General features: G+C 49.3%; 7 protein-coding genes across 7 annotated transcripts; 3 read left to right on the plus strand and 4 right to left on the minus strand.

Annotated features, from left to right (window-relative positions):
• Positions 1-92: 92 nt before the first annotated feature.
• On the plus strand, positions 93-1,926 carry N7518_007087 (phosphotransferase family protein; the record flags this gene model as incomplete). The annotated part of the gene is made up of 3 exons (XM_057188014.1): positions 93-455; positions 542-920; positions 977-1,926. Coding segments are annotated over 3 exons (1,692 nt in total), but the record flags the coding sequence as incomplete, so codon positions are not given.
• Positions 1,927-2,465: 539 nt separating this feature from the next.
• On the minus strand, positions 2,466-4,310 carry N7518_007088 (glycosyltransferase domain-containing protein; the record flags this gene model as incomplete). The annotated part of the gene is made up of 2 exons (XM_057188015.1): positions 2,466-4,079; positions 4,152-4,310. The coding sequence occupies 2 exons, from the start codon at positions 4,308-4,310 to the stop codon at positions 2,466-2,468; spliced, it is 1,773 nt and encodes a 590-aa protein (XP_057039718.1).
• A 673-nt stretch (positions 4,311-4,983) lies between these two features.
• N7518_007089 (uncharacterized protein) lies at positions 4,984-6,018 on the minus strand (the record flags this gene model as incomplete). The annotated part of the gene is made up of 1 exon (XM_057188016.1): positions 4,984-6,018. One exon carries the CDS (start codon positions 6,016-6,018, stop codon positions 4,984-4,986), a length of 1,035 nt encoding a protein of 344 aa, XP_057039719.1.
• Positions 6,019-6,658: 640 nt separating this feature from the next.
• On the minus strand, positions 6,659-7,711 carry N7518_007090 (uncharacterized protein; the record flags this gene model as incomplete). The annotated part of the gene is made up of 2 exons (XM_057188017.1): positions 6,659-7,319; positions 7,380-7,711. 2 exons carry the CDS (start codon positions 7,709-7,711, stop codon positions 6,659-6,661), a joined length of 993 nt encoding a protein of 330 aa, XP_057039720.1.
• A 2,310-nt stretch (positions 7,712-10,021) lies between these two features.
• N7518_007091 (slipin family protein) lies at positions 10,022-11,173 on the minus strand (the record flags this gene model as incomplete). Its single annotated transcript, XM_057188018.1, has 3 exons — positions 10,022-10,754; positions 10,816-10,933; positions 10,996-11,173. The coding sequence occupies 3 exons, from the start codon at positions 11,171-11,173 to the stop codon at positions 10,022-10,024; spliced, it is 1,029 nt and encodes a 342-aa protein (XP_057039721.1).
• Positions 11,174-12,619: 1,446 nt separating this feature from the next.
• Positions 12,620-13,005, plus strand: N7518_007092 (uncharacterized protein; the record flags this gene model as incomplete). The annotated part of the gene is made up of 3 exons (XM_057188019.1): positions 12,620-12,632; positions 12,735-12,852; positions 12,909-13,005. 3 exons carry the CDS (start codon positions 12,620-12,622, stop codon positions 13,003-13,005), a joined length of 228 nt encoding a protein of 75 aa, XP_057039722.1.
• Positions 13,006-13,711: 706 nt separating this feature from the next.
• N7518_007093 (LLM class flavin-dependent oxidoreductase) lies at positions 13,712-15,166 on the plus strand (the record flags this gene model as incomplete). Its single annotated transcript, XM_057188020.1, has 1 exon — positions 13,712-15,166. One exon carries the CDS (start codon positions 13,712-13,714, stop codon positions 15,164-15,166), a length of 1,455 nt encoding a protein of 484 aa, XP_057039723.1.
• Positions 15,167-15,341: the final 175 nt, after the last annotated feature.

The raw sequence follows: 15,341 nt of genomic DNA on the forward strand, positions 1-15,341 counted from the left end.
TTGAATTTACCAGAAGCTATACACTTTTTTCAGGGCTATTGAAACCATCTGTCTCCTACACCACTATCCGTTCACTGACCATGCCACGTAGTCGAGGGAGATATGTTCCTAGTAGGTTGTTCTTTTTACCACAAAGAGAGATGGCTGACCAAATGATAGATTATGATCCAGAGGAACTTTACAGGTATTCAGCCCAGAAATGGCTGTGGAATGAACCGGCACAACTGCTCAGCAGATACGTCCAATTCAATATGGACGCCCTTATCCATGTTGCGGAAGAAGCTGCAGGACACGGGTCAGTCTGTGTAAATGTATCAAAGCTGCCAGAAGGAAATTCCAACAAAGTGTTCCTTGTCACAATGGAAGATGGGGAACAACTTATCGTCAAAATCCCAAATCCCAATTCGGGGCCTGTCCACTACACCACGGCATCTGAAGTGGCAACCATGCAATTTGTGAGAAATCCATCCACCCTTGCTGTATACATTATTTCTAGTGAGAGAAAAGATACCAGGGTATCCCATACTGATTACATTTCAAGGTCAGAGAGATACTTCATATTCCCGTTCCGAAGGTCCTTAGATATTGCTCGAGGGCTAGCGAAAGCAAGCTCGGCGCGGAATACATTGTGATGGAGAAAGCTCCCGGTATTGAACTTGGTAAAATATGGGAAGATCTCAAGAGTCGCGATAAACTTTCCATCGTGGAACAGATCGCCGCTATCACCTGCACACTCGCTCGATCCCAGTTCCCATACCATGGCGCACTTTACAAAAGACAAGATGTTACCCGATCTGAGAGCTTCGTCCTTGACGATGAGTTTGCTATCGGGCCTACGACTGGGCGAGCATGGTTCGACAGTAGCAGAGCAGAGGTCGAAGTTTCTCGGGGTCCTTGTATGTGTCTTACTTACCTTGAATGTGTCTTGCTTACCTTGATATAAGTACGGCAATTTAATAACCTTGATTATTATTAGGGACCTCAGCAGGAAATGTGATGAAGGCAATAGTGCAGCGAGAAATAGCATGTCTAGAGAAATTCTCATCCTTCCCCCGGCATACTCAGCAAGGCATGTTCGGCGGACCTGGCGGTTACCATCCAACCAAGGAAGCGAAACTATCGGTTCTTCACGATTTCCTCAAAATCTTTCCTTGTCTTCTCCCGACAAACGAGAAGCTCTCTGCAGGTGTACTTTGGCACAACGACCTTCATATGCATAACATATTCGTCGACAGCGAAAACCCATCTCGGATCACGAGCATTATAGATTGGCAAGGCACACCTGTCTACCCCATGTTCCTGATTTGCCATTATCCCTCCTTGATTGAGTACGAGGGACCAAAGTTAGATGGATTTACTCAACCCGTTCTCCCTGAGAATATCAGGACACTTGACCCCGAGGCTAAAAAGGCTGCAAAGGACTTGTTCCTTTCTCAGTCTTTTTGGCTTTCATATGAGATAGATGTGCAGAAAGCTATACCCGAGCTGCTGTATGCATTCCGTTATAGAGAGACATTGCCCGGCCAAATACTAGGAATCATTGGGTCTACATACGATGATGGAGAACCATATGTGCAAAGCTTACTTGCGGATATCACCGAAGAACATGCCTGGAAGCAGCTGGTTGGAGTGGACGAGAATGGCAATCCTAAAGTGTTATGCCCTTTGAGGTATTCAAAGCAAGACATGGCAAGATTCAAGACAGAGTACGCCAAATGGGAAAAGGACATTGAAAGGAAGGCACGGGTAATTGAGCAGATCGGCGCCTATACAGGCTGGAATGGTGCAGTTTCTCCTCATGATTACAACGAGGTAGCGAAGAGACTTGCTGTGGCAAAGCAGGATTTTCTGGCTCGGGAGTCAGCAAATGAAGAAGAGAGAGCGATATGGGAAAAGCTCTGGCCGTTTCAAGATTCTGTGAAATGATCAAGTATCTAAACCGGTGGAGATATTACATGAGTGATTAGTCCAGATGCGAACGACAATACTTTACTTGTTCATTCTGTTGCTTTCTATATACACCAGCATCACCAAACAGCCGGCCCTTTCCAAGGTCCCATCTATGACGGTATCATACAACAGACTCTTGCGTCGCAGTCATGCAAAGCCAGTCGCATTAATGTATAGCTATTCGTGATAACAGTCGAAAGAATCCCAGCTTCGACATAAGAATAAGTCCGAATTCTCCGGTGAATCCGGCCATGTCATCCCGAGGGAGGTCATAAGTAGTGGCTCACCCAATCAGGCGGTCATGCAAAAAGACAAAAACCATCCAAACTCCAAAACTCGACAGAGTCCAGAGCTTGATAAGCTTGAAACTCGACGTGGAGATATAGCGCAGAGCAGGCGGTTTGGTGGGATGGCGAGCTGGACGGGAAGTCTTAACAACCCGCCCATCGATCCATTGAGAATGATGTAGTGAGTAAAAGGGGAGGATAATAACTCAAAGTCCAGCTTTAGTCGAATTATTGTTCCTTCCCAGCAATGAGACTTCCATACTGGTTGTAAACCGGATGATCTGGGTCACCATTTTCCTTACCCCAGGGCCCGAGATCATCGTCAAAGAGATCTCTTTCTTGGCCATTGCACATCTCAGAAAGATTGACCCAGTTCTCATCATCGGTCCAGATCCCACCTCGACCTCCGCGCACCTCCAACCAGTCCTGCCCGCCCAGCAGCGACGACTGTGCCGCGTCGAATCCGTGTGAGTCGCGGACATACTTCCGCAGTAGCGCGCGTCCCCATGGGAAAAACCACATATTCTCCCACCAGGTGTTGCGGAGCTTGGGGTCACCGTTGAGACGGGCGATTACCGGGACCGAGGCGGAGTGGACATTCGTCATTAGCGAAATATTGTGCCAGTTGCGCTCGCGCGGGTTCGGGAGCTTGTCTAGTGTGGCATTCCACACTGGGCGCTGGGTTGATTCTTTTGCGAAGCGGGACTGGATAAATGGGTTCGGGAGCGATGCAATGTCCTGCGGTAGGAGGATACGGTGTTCGCGCGGGACGCCGTGTTCCATCTGCAACGCGGACATCCTGGTAATGTTGCCAAACTTGACCCACTCGACGTCCTTGCGGGACATGATCTGGTTGAAGAAGAGTTGTGACTCGTAGTCGACGCCAATGCCGTACTCGTAACGGTGACCTGTCTCCAGCCGGAGGGTAATCCCGGTGATATTTGCTGCATCGGAGATGCCCACCATCCGGTAAAGCAACTCTTTGAAGTCATTGGCTGTTCGCCGCCGCTCCAGTTCTCTGATCACCTCTTGCCGTCCGTACATCTGTGTCAAGGCCATGTGATCTCCAGATTTGTTCGTGCGCATCTCAACTAGCCGCAGGACCTCATCGTAGATCAGACGCAAGTCCGCAGCCTGACCAATGACCGCTCCGGGATTCAACCACCGGGGTCGGTTCAGAGATCCATCCGGGTAGGCATCGGTCTTCCAGCCATACACATCCGGAGGTAGAGATGAATCGGGCACGGATGCACAGCCGGGGTCGTCCAGCAACCCGGGGTAGCATATCTTGCTTGCACCAAAAATAACGCGCTGGGTGTATTTCTGTACCATCTCAGGCGCAGCCCCAGCATTTTGGCTCTCCACTTTTGCGAACCCAAACTTGTCCCGTAGCTTTCGGTTGTTCGCTCTTATGATAGCCTGGAACCGCTCCACTAGGACCTTCGGCGGCAATTGGAAGAAGCTGTCTGCGCCATCCACTATCAGCACAAAGTCGCGGTCGTGTACGGTCTTGCTGTCTCGGAGGTAATTGCGCGCGCGCGTGATCCGGTCCACCATGCGCTCGGCCTCAGTCGCTCCGGGAGATTGATGGTCGTAACCGATTAATGTCGGCGGTGGGTATCCAAGGATCATAGCCGACGTGAGCGTTCGGCAAAGTCCGCGCGAGCCCTGCGAGGCTGGAACTAGGACATGCAAGCGCGGGTTGGGTTTGTCCAGATCGTGGGGGAGGGTATCGTTAACATTAATATCGGTGCGGGGATTAAGGATGACCTGGGCGTCCTCCGGGCGCTGGGGAAAAGGATGGCGAGAGGGAAACTTTGTCCAAAAGTCCGGTTCGACTCGCTAGGCAGGTCAGCTTCTTTGTCTTAGGCCTGGCAATAGCATGTCCGCCGTGTAGCAGAAAGCAATCCTTACCGTTGGAGAAGACTGGAGCAGAAGAAAGAAGAAGAACAATGCAATTACCGACAAACCAATTGTTTTAAGATTTGCCCGTGACCGACGGTGGAAGACGTGCCACAGCATTGGAGTCAACTTGGTATCTTCAAAGTGTAGTGGCGCGTCCTCCGACGCCATCATGCAAAAATAAGTCGAATCAGATACTGGGTAAAGCAATATGGAACATTGTAAGAGGTCAGGAACCGCATACGCAATCACCTTGGAGAAGAGGGAGAGAGGCTGCGATCGGCGCAACGTTCCCGGTGCCACTCCCGTCACTTGTCAGCTCGTCACCTGGTGGGCCCTTGGACCCTCAGCTAGATGATGATTCATAACCATATTTAGAGCTATGAGAATAATAGTATTGTGTGTCTCCACATGTAAGGAACACATTTACCTAAACTAAACGTTCATGAGTCTTGGATAACTATATATCTTTACATCTACTCTGTATATAGATGTTCCTGAAGGATCTATATAGACTGTAGACTATATTCCCTTTAGTTACGCTCAATCCCATAGTGTAGTTAATAGCCCTAAGTTCATAATAGCGACTGACGTCGCTCCTATTCAAAAGGTCGAGTTTTATGTCTATCGAGGCTGGTCACGACTACGTAATGACCTGCGTCAAGTTTAACTGGGGGGATGTGTCCCGCAAAGAGCAGTGCAAACAGCCCTATGCAGGCCAGGAAGTTATAGAGACCAGAAAATGCAAGATTGTCGTAAAAGATGCAAAATACTATACAGCCAAGTCCAAGTATCAATGTAGAGAACCAGCTCAACTAGGACCATATATGAACATCCCATTCTTTCACTCCAAGTATATTTCCTCCCTCAAACGCTGTAAATTCCGGAACAGCCCACCAGCCGGTGCCCCACTGTCACTATCCCGCCGAGCCTCAAATCTGGACTTGGACTGGCCTCGCTGGTTCTGATCTGCCTGCTGCTGGTCCAAGGTGCGCCGTCGATCCCCCACGATATTTGCCAGGCTATCCACGAACCGATTACGGGCTTTTTCCTCGGCCGATGCATTCCACACAGTCGCCAGCGTCCGTAGGGCTTCAACGCGGCGGTTGGCAGCATCGAGTCCGGCGTATCCTCCGCCCTCACTTTCGAGTAGCTCGGTCACTTCTGCGCGTAGCTTCTTCATCATTTCTTGGCCCTTTTCCTCGCGGTCTTGGCCTTCGGGGCCGAGGTCTGGTCCTGAGACAGAGATGAAGGATGACGAGAATGAGATTTCGGATGGGGGCAGCGGCCAGCTCATTGCGTCGCCGAAGGTCTGTACGACGTCTTCTAGGCGCGATCTCACTTGGTTCAGTGTGCGGAGGTTCGTTATGTATTCTGGGTCTGTTGGGGCGGCGGGTTTGTTCTTGTCCTCTGTTTCTGCCGACTCATCTTCGTTGGTGGGCGCATCCTCTTCTTGTTCGGCCTTGCGCCCGTCTTCTGGTGAGGGCTCCGGGATGAACTTTGTTATGTCGTCGCGTAGGACTTCAGTTAGGGTTTCGGATAGCCCGATTGTCTCGCCTCGTAGGACTTCGACTTCGTAGGCCAGTCGTCCACCGCTTCGAAGGATTTCGTCGGTAAGTTGGGATAACGTGCTCGAGAGACGGATATTTTGGGCGCTAATCTGGGAGAGGAGGGACTGGACCTGCACAGATAACTCTGTCAGGGGAACAGAGCCGGGTGACCGAGAGGCACTAGGTTGTGCTGATGCCACAGTGAGTGGTGATAGGGAGTCATTGAGGAACTCGGCCGAGTCGAAGTTTGGATCGGCGAAGTTGGGGGGAGCGGTGTTTGATGGTTTGAGGCCAGCTCGAGCGGACGAGCTGTATGTTTGCGATGCCATCTGTGTGGAGCTCTGACTTAGGAGCTTTGGCAATTTATGTCCAGGTCAATTCACGCTTGATGAGAGAGCTGGCCTCCGCGGGATCGATATCTCCACGCCCCACCGCCTTCTCTTTTCCTTATTAGGTATAGTGTCATCCCCTTTTAGGTATAGTTCACTGCCGCTTTTGATCTGAGATCTATACAGCGTAAACAAAAGAGATCAAATAGTTATTTCTACATGTCTTACTTTGTTCACTAATTCAATTCCCACCGGGTCACTAGCTCAGCCCTAAAAGCATTAAAGACAAAAACTAGAAATTAAGCAATGGTGATTATAATGTATTAACTCTGTAGCTGAGGTATAGTAGTTACATCCAACGGAGGCATGGATCCCCAAACAAGCCCCATAATGCAGGGAGACCATCCATGTATATGTACTGGCATAATACTCGATAAGCCCAAGCCAAGATTCTCATACCGCCGCTCATCGACTCCAGTATCCAATGGAAATAGCATGCGCATATTCACATAAAACCATTCATGTCCCAGTTCCATAGACTCATGCCAGGGGCCGAGAGCCGAGCGAGAAAGGGGGTATAATTCCGACTTTGCAAATCAAGAAAACAAAAGAAAGAACAAAGGAGAAAAGAAAAGAAAAGCTAAGCACCAAGTTCATGTACGAACTTTGGACCGGGGGGTGCCGCGTATAGTTCAGAAGGAGTAGTGTTCGCGTTCTTGCTAGTTGATCCCGCCGGCTCGCTCCCAAGCTCGCTTGGTGTTACGTATCCTCCGCGTTGGTATGATGGGCTTGTACCGAGACCGTCCACGCCAAGCTCGCTAGGTGCGGTGCGGCTCCCTCCGAATGACGATGGTGCGTCTGCTAGAGTCTTCTGTTGGTTGTTCTGGCGCCGGCGGAAGAGCCAGAATACCAGAGCGACAAGTATAATGAGACCTCCTGCGCCAACACCGACGCCAACACCAATCTTTGCTCCTGTCGACATGCCGCTGGACCCCGTGCTTGGGGCTGTTGAGCTGGTCGGTGTTGATGAAGCGGTTGCGCTGCTGGTCGGAACTGATGAGGTGTCGGATGATGTTGTTGTAGTGGCGGGTGTCGTAGTGGCGGAGACAAATAGGCTTAGGTCCGAAGCTTGCAGCTCGATTTGGATTGCTTGTGCCCACATCGTGATGGGGCCGGTGACTTCTGTGCTCGTCGAGTTCTGGCGGACGGTGACACTGGTACTTGATCCACTAGGGAGACGACTTAGGCATCCGGCGAACGTCTCAGAGCCGCCTCTTGCTTCCTCGTAGTAGGAGAAGGCACTGGAGCCTCGAAGTTAATATCCAAGCTGGGAACCAGGATCTGCTTTTTTTTTCACTTACGAGGGACAGCATATGGCAGCGGTTGTCGAACTTTGAGCCGCTAACGCGGCTGAGGTGTATCCACCTGGACAATAGCCTGGGCTATAGACAAGAGATGCTTGATCTCTTCCATAATTATTGTATCCAGAAGGGAAACACGCCGGATCAGCATTGTCGCTCGCCGCGGCATTTTGCAGTAGGAGACCATTTTGGACACTGTTTGCAGCCTCTGGTTCGAATGTCCACGACTCCGAGCATGAGGCGGGGGCAGTGAAGATACTTGACATGGCCGTCGTCGTGAGATCTGAATCTGCTGTTGCCCTTGCAACTAATCCTGGTATAGTAGACGTCATTTTGAAGTTGTATCTGCTAGGTAGCTCTACAGGGTGTTGCGAAAGAGTAGAATGTATAGCGGGAAAACGAAAATTATCAGCCTCCGAATGGATCGAAAGGGGTTTATTTTGGTTATTTATACCTGCAGTGCCATATCCGAATTGATCTTAGCTCCTCTCGATACATCCTAGTGCTGACTCTATATCCTCCCTCAGCCTCCAGGGTTAGTTGCTCGCTAGAGACCGTCACCCTGCCTCAAACCTGGCCAAACTTTGGATTTATTTTCTATTTCTTTCGGAATTTGAGTCAGTGAATCGCTTGAATAGAGAACAATTGCATTTGTCAATAAAGAAGTAAACTAGAAAAGATCACCCACGGAAAATCCCCAAGTCTGTATCGACAATGTCCACTCACATGCTTAGCGCCTTTACAGCACGTTTCTCTACCCAATCTACAACAGTCTATCTTGGGATTCGCCCATAATATATTTTAGTGCATAGTTAGCGTGGTATTAATCTGGTATTCTTACCGATAAATTTTATTTAATTTTAGAAAAAAACCAGGATTCAACTTCAATTCTCGACTTTCGATTGCAAGTCTTAGTACGGAGTATATGGTAGGAACCCCTTCAGCATACTGCATCCTATACCGCAAGAGTAACTTCACAGAGCTTACTCTACAGCATGTTCTGATCCCTATGTTATATACCGGGATCATCCAGGGCTTACTCTAGCCCTTTATCTAGCGCTAACCCCATTTAATTAGGTTTAAATTACGCGAAAATAAGCTACTCCGTTTGGCGAACAGTCCATCCGAGGACTCAACAGTAAGCATGCCTAGGCGCATTATCTTGCATAACAGTCGGGGTCCTTATTGGTACGAAGACGAAAAAGCCTTCTGTCAGGGGGCAATACTGTCGGCAATAATAATCGAATGTGCTGTCTAGGATCATAGATTTTCTGATACGTAAATTTAGGCGCCCCATGCTGTCGGTTACAACGCTACTACTAGTGGAGCCTCACTAGCCTGGAAAAAAACTCTATTCCTCGTGTTACACAGTACCACATTCTTACAAGTGTAGCGAGGACCCTTCATATAAAAAGTCTTCACTCAATTGTACACTTTATGTTGTACATTTCTGGAGCTTGCTTCTTTCCTGGTTATATGCAGTACCACCTAACATCTTATTTAGGAATTGAACAAGCCGCGATATCAGTCATGATCTTAATTAACTGCTTATGCGGAAGTCGGTGGTTAATCATATTCCGAGTAAATTATCCCGTCCACTTCAACCAGTGTTAATTTCGGCTATCGCCCCGCGTGTTTTCCTGGTACATATAGAAGCGCCTCATCGCTTGTCCACCGGCATTCATACCTATTCCAGAAAATCCGCAATCCTCCGCTAAGCCTCGGGACTATGGACTATCCACACTTGGCAAGGAGCGGCTCTGGATTTTATATCCGGGCTAAGATGGACCAATAGTAGATTATTTTGAGGATCGGGATCGGGATAGGATCAGACTCTGGGGAGGATCCAGGGTTCTTAGTGTTCGGGGTACTACCTAAGTATATAGTTGATCGAATTAGATTGGAAGGTAGAGGGTAGTTGGGAGTAAGAATTCAATATCATACACAAACTAAATCAAACTACATCCGAACAAATCCTATGGATCCCCTCACCGCTGTTCTAGGAATCAGACTGTTGTAATAATAGCAACCCTGGAAGATGCCATGTCTTGGCTGTAACTGAGCCTCATCGGGAACGCCATCTGCGCAAAACATCTGATGGAGTTAGGGGTACGGAATATGTACATAATCGAGAATACTAAGGTTCATAAGTGGATTTCAGTAATTTAAACCCTTTCAGCCATTCTACCAGCAGTTATTTTAAATGATTCAAAGGTGGCGCATCTACTGTCAGATGATGAGACGCGTTTTTATACGTGCCTTATCGCTGCCGACTGACTGGTCCTGGTATATTAGGTGTGATTGAAAGAAAGAAACATAGAGCAAGAATTGCATTGCTGCATTGCATTAGACGAAATAATTATGATAAAGCAGTCATAGGGGCATTAAAGAGACATTAAAACAGCTGCGATAGTAGCGCAAACGAAGGTGGGTATCGTCATGGATCCAGTCACGTCCAGCCATAATACAGAAACAAGAAAATCCAGGGAGCATAGACGAATGAGCTGTCGAGGAACGGCTTCAAATGATCCACCTTCCGGAAAGGGTAAAAGGGTCATGCCTTCACGCAAGAGACTGACCAATTAAATAAAAGGAGAACGAGACGACGCAGGAAAACGCAGGAAAACGCATCAAGATCACATCTAGATGTCCTCGACAACGCGAGCGTTCACTGCATGCTGGAGTCCATTATCATCCTGAGAGATAGTGCCGTACTTGCTAGGACCTTCGCCAAAATTCTCGGCAGTGCTAAGCTGCGCCTGCCCGGGCTGACCAGGGCCGGGAAGGAATATAACCTTGCTATTGGCGGTCTTAGCCATGGCCTGCATCGCCTCGAGGTAGCGGATCTGCATAGCCGGAGCGGAGGACAGGATGTCGGCAGCCTGGCGCATCAACTTGGCGGATTCGACCTCGGCGCGCGCAGCAATGACCTTGCTCTCACCGATACGCTTCGACTGAGCCGCCATCGAGAGAGAGTCTTGCAGGTCGTTGCTGAAGATTATGTCCTTGATCAGCATCGACTCGACCTTCACTCCCCACCCGGCTGCGACCTCCTCGATGATCTCCGAAGTCGACTGAGCGATCTCCTCGCGGCGCTCGATCACGTCTTGCAACACACGCGCGCCGATCACGTGGCGTAGTGTGGTCTGGGTGCGCTCGATCAGGGCCTGTCGCACGTTCGAGATACCGAACGCGGTCTTGTGGGGAGAGACTACTTGATAGTAGATGACGGAGGTCAGGTTGAGGGTCACGTTGTCCTTGGTCATGCAGACTTGGCGCGGCACCTCGACGATTTGAATCTTGACATCGACCGTGGTGATATGTTCGCTAAGCGGGTTGATCTTAACCAGACCAGGATCGACCGATCGCTCGAAGCTAGAATAAATCATTGTCAGCGGGTGATATTCAGAGGCATGGCCGAGAGGGGATCGCTAACCGTCCGAATCGCGAGATCAAACCGACCGCACCCTGGTCGACAGACTTGAAGGGGTTCGGGCAGCAGATGCAGCAGGGAATAGCTCCAAAGAATCCGATACATTCACCCAGGCCGTGGACTAAACAAGGAATACATAGTCAGGAAGAGAGTCGCAGCGCATACAGTATTGGTGTAACTCACTCAAACCGGCGTACCAGCCATGCGCATCGGGGTTATCATCCTCATGGTCGATTTGATGCGCGTATTTGGGCTGCAGATCGCTCATATGAAATGGCTGAACATTGACCAGAGGTTGATGTACTCCATGACCATGATTGGGGGCGGGAGCCTTGCCGGTGTTTGCGCCGTTTGCAGACATGGTTCAAATATTATGGCAGTTTTGCGGACCTTTGTATTTGGATGTTCAAAGGTAGAGATTTGATTTAGAAGGGATGAAGAAGGGGGAAGTCGTAAGGTTTTAAATGTTCGAAAGTCAAAAGGTAAACAACACAACTTCCCTGCGCTTCCCCGCAGTGAGACCATGTCTTCACTTGGGCAATGCCCACAGGACTGGATATGATTGGATAAGCGGTTCTAAGCCTCCCTCTTGCCATGGCTGAGTCTTGTCGGGCGCTGGTCATGAGGGGGCCGAATGAGAGCTAGGATCGTCATGGCTGTTTTCGGCGCGAACTAGTTGATATCCATATTGTAGGGTATCAAGGTGGCAATGGCTATAGCTTCAAATATTGGAAGCCATATATTGTAGCAGTAGATGTAAGGTAATCTTCCATTCCCATTCCTCGAATCCTGCGTCGCATCGCCGACATTGCACATTCTGATCGGGCATGTCTGGGCATGTCTCGGCGTCGTCATAGGGCTCGAACCTCCTCGTGTAGCTAAAACCGACCGCCCGAGTCACAGTCAGAAACTCTGCCGCTTTGAACTTCATACGACCATCCTTCTTGGTGAAAAATGGACTCAACTACCTTTTCAGGCCGTGAATTAATAAGGCCCCTGGTCGAATTGTCGGCGGGCGCCAAGGAGGGAATATTGTTGAATTTCGAATGATATCGTTATCAAATTTGGACAAGTGCTCAGTGAAGACGAGGCTAATCATCAAAGAAAACCTACGAACTCAATGATCATAATATCCCACGTCCCGCGTGTCCATCGTTTCTCCACAGATAAAGTCGGGCGTGGCTATGTATCGTTATGGAATACGTTAAGGCCATGTGAAGGGCCTCTTAATGATCCTCATCTGATAGCAAAAGAGCGCAAGTGCTCGATTACTTTAGCACACTCACTGCAAATCGTCCGGGAAACCTTGGCGGCGGGCTATCTTGAGGATTCTCTGGCCTGAAACCGAAGACTCAATTGAGCTTTGACAATAAAGCTAAGATGGAGTCATGGTTTAACAGCAGATTATCTCCAGGCGAGGGGAAGACCTAGTGCTTTGGCATTGCATATTGCACCAGGAATATTATATGGCAACCAGATGGTAGGATTTATTTGGTAGACTGGGCCTCTGCAGGGTTTCATCCCAGAATATTTGAATCCTGGACCCAATGGAATATCGAAGGGATGGAAAGGTCATTCAACACTCAGCTCCTACAGTCAATGAAGCCGCTTCCACCTCATGAGAGCGTTCAACAATCGCAGAAATGCCGGGCTTGGTATAATACCCAAAAATATATTTCGCCCTTGTTATCTACATGCACTAATCTTTGTTGGCAGTTTGGTAGTTCTAGCTCCGCTGAGAACGACATGACACCCCAGGATTAAAAAAAAGCCACGGTGCCCCCTTTGCCTTTCCTAGATTTCAACTATGGCAATGTCAGGTATGTCGATATTGAGATTACTACAGGTTAATGGTCCAGGGCGCAAGGCGGATCCCACAGCCATGCCGTGAACTTTATATTGCCCACCACACGAGCTGTCAGAACCTTGGAACCCTCCCGAAAGCGAGAGCGAGTACGAAATATTGGAAGCTCAGGCCAAGAGATCTTTGGCCCCATGTGCTTGGCTTGGCCCCAAGACTCAGGAGGCAAGGCTCAACAAGTAGGACCGTCATCACCTACTTGGTACAAAATAGTAGGCCATATTACATGAACTAGCATCATTGGTCTAGTGGTAGAATTCGTCGTTGCCATCGACGAGGCCCGTGTTCGATTCACGGATGATGCACTCATTTTTTGTTTTTTTTGCTTTTAGTTTGACCGTTAAAAGATGTTACAATTATCCTTTTGTATATTTTTTATATGGATAGACTGAATAACAATGGATACGTACTTTGTCTTGTCTTGGGGCTTATATTCTATATAGGAAATAGTATGGATCGAAAATCGACCAAATCGGGTAACGACCAGGTTAAACCAACCCCGGATATAGTTATACCACTGCTCAATTGAGCATCAAGTTCAATATAGAACAACGATTAGGAGGGTCTGAGAATACAATTGACCATTTCACCATGATCAATGCCAAGTATGAATATAGTCCCACCTAAAAAGGGAGCAAGTATAGAAATGAAAGGAAGAGAAATCCCTCATTCCTGATTGGGATAACATCGCGCCATACTTCACTCGGTCGAGAGAAGATAAACGTAGAAAGCACAACATATGTTACGAATTTCAATATCAAATCCGATCCAATCCAATCCATGAGAACCTTGGAATCCCAACCCTTTTAGCAATTTACGTATCACCCCACATTTACATGCTGACGCCATCGGCCTCCAACTGCACGTCTTTTTGCACGTCTCACGACAATGCACCGCGGGGTTGGCAGATACGGAACACGTGCAGGGTCAATAAATATAATCTACCCCTCTAGAGCTGTTGTAGACAATTAATTCAATTCAATTCAATTCAACTCAATCCAATCATCCCAAGTCTTCAACACCACCATCACCATCACCATGTCTTCCGAAAAGAAGCAACTCATCATCAATGCCTTTGCGATGCACTCGCCGAGTCATCTCAACCCAGGTCTATTCCGTCACCCTGCAGACCAAGGTGCAGACTACAAGAACATCAAGCACTGGATTGCCCTAGCCAAGAAGCTCGAAGATGCCAAATTCCACGCCATCTTCTTCGCAGACGTCCTCGGAGGCTACGATGTATACCGAGGCCCCTCCAACCTCACTCCGACAATCCCCGCCGCCGCCCAATTCCCCATCAACGACCCCCTCTACAGCGTGCCCGCCATGGCCGCAGCCACAGAATCAATCAGCTTCGGCGTAACAGCCTCAACAACATACGACTCCCCCTACGCGCTGGCAAGACGCTTCTCAACAGTCGATCACCTCAGCAACGGCCGCATCGGCTGGAACATCGTCACCTCGTACCTCGACTCCGCGGCCCGCAACTTCGGCCTCGACACACAGGTCGAGCACGACGAGCGCTACCGCATCGCAGACGAGTACCTGGACGTCACCTACAAGTTGTGGGAGGCGTCCTGGCGAGACGATGCCGTGACTTGGAAGCAGGGCACCCAGAGCAAGACCCAGGCCTATGCGGACCCCAAGGCTGTCCGTGAGATCAATCACAAGGGAAAGTACTTCCAGGTTCCCGGTCCCCATCTCTGTGAGCCCAGTCCCCAGCGCACGCCGTTTATCTTGCAGGCTGGTACGTCGACCGCGGGTAAGGCGTTTGCCGCTAAGCATGCCGAGGCTGTGTTCTTGCATGCGCAGAAGCCCGAGCTGGTTCGTCCTTCTGTTGATAGTATCCGCCAGCAGGCGGCTGAGCTCGGACGCAACCCGCAGGATATCAAGGTTATTGCCGGTGCCTTGGTGATTGTTGCTGAGACCGACGAGGAGGCGTATGCTAAGTTCGAGGAGCTGAAGACATACGGTGATCGGGAGGGCGCTCTTGCTCTCTTCGGTGGCTGGACTGGTTACGATCTGTCTACCTACTCTGATGACCAGGACTTCCGTTTCGTGGAGCTTCCTGCTGTTCGCAGTATGGTGAACCACTGGGCTAGTACAGTGCCTGGCACTGAGGGCCAGAAGTGGGATAAGAAGACTATTGCTGAGTACTTGGTGCTCGGTGGTAATGGTGTCAAGATCATTGGCAGTGTGAAGACGGTGGCTGATGAGCTAGAGCGATGGGTGACTGTCGGCGATGTTGACGGTTTCAACTTCAGCTATGCTAGTCTCCCTGAGACCTTTGACGATGTTATTCGTCTGCTTCTGCCGGAGTTGCAGCGCCGCGGTCTGTTCTGGTCGGACTATGCTGTCAAGGGTGGAACTTTCCGTGAGAACATGTACGGAAAGAAGGGTCAGTCCAGGCTCCCTGATGCGCACCCTGGCGCGAAATACTTCTGGAAAGCGGGCCAGGAAGTGCCTCCGTACTCATTGGAGGAGTCGAAGTAGAATATCTACATTCACAAAAAAAAATTTGTTGCTAGCCCCTGTTAATAGAATATCATATGGCTTTATCTTCTCGTCGAATCTATACTGAGCATAAATAGTGATAAGAAAGGAAACCACGGGTTGTACTGTGTTAGAGAGAAGAAGGCCAAATAAGGTAGGGAACAGGTCCTATCAC

This window comes from Penicillium psychrosexuale, assembly GCF_028828465.1.
Source record: "Penicillium psychrosexuale strain IBT 29551 chromosome Unknown utg000004l, whole genome shotgun sequence".
Taxonomy (NCBI): Eukaryota; Fungi; Ascomycota; class Eurotiomycetes; order Eurotiales; family Aspergillaceae; genus Penicillium; species Penicillium psychrosexuale.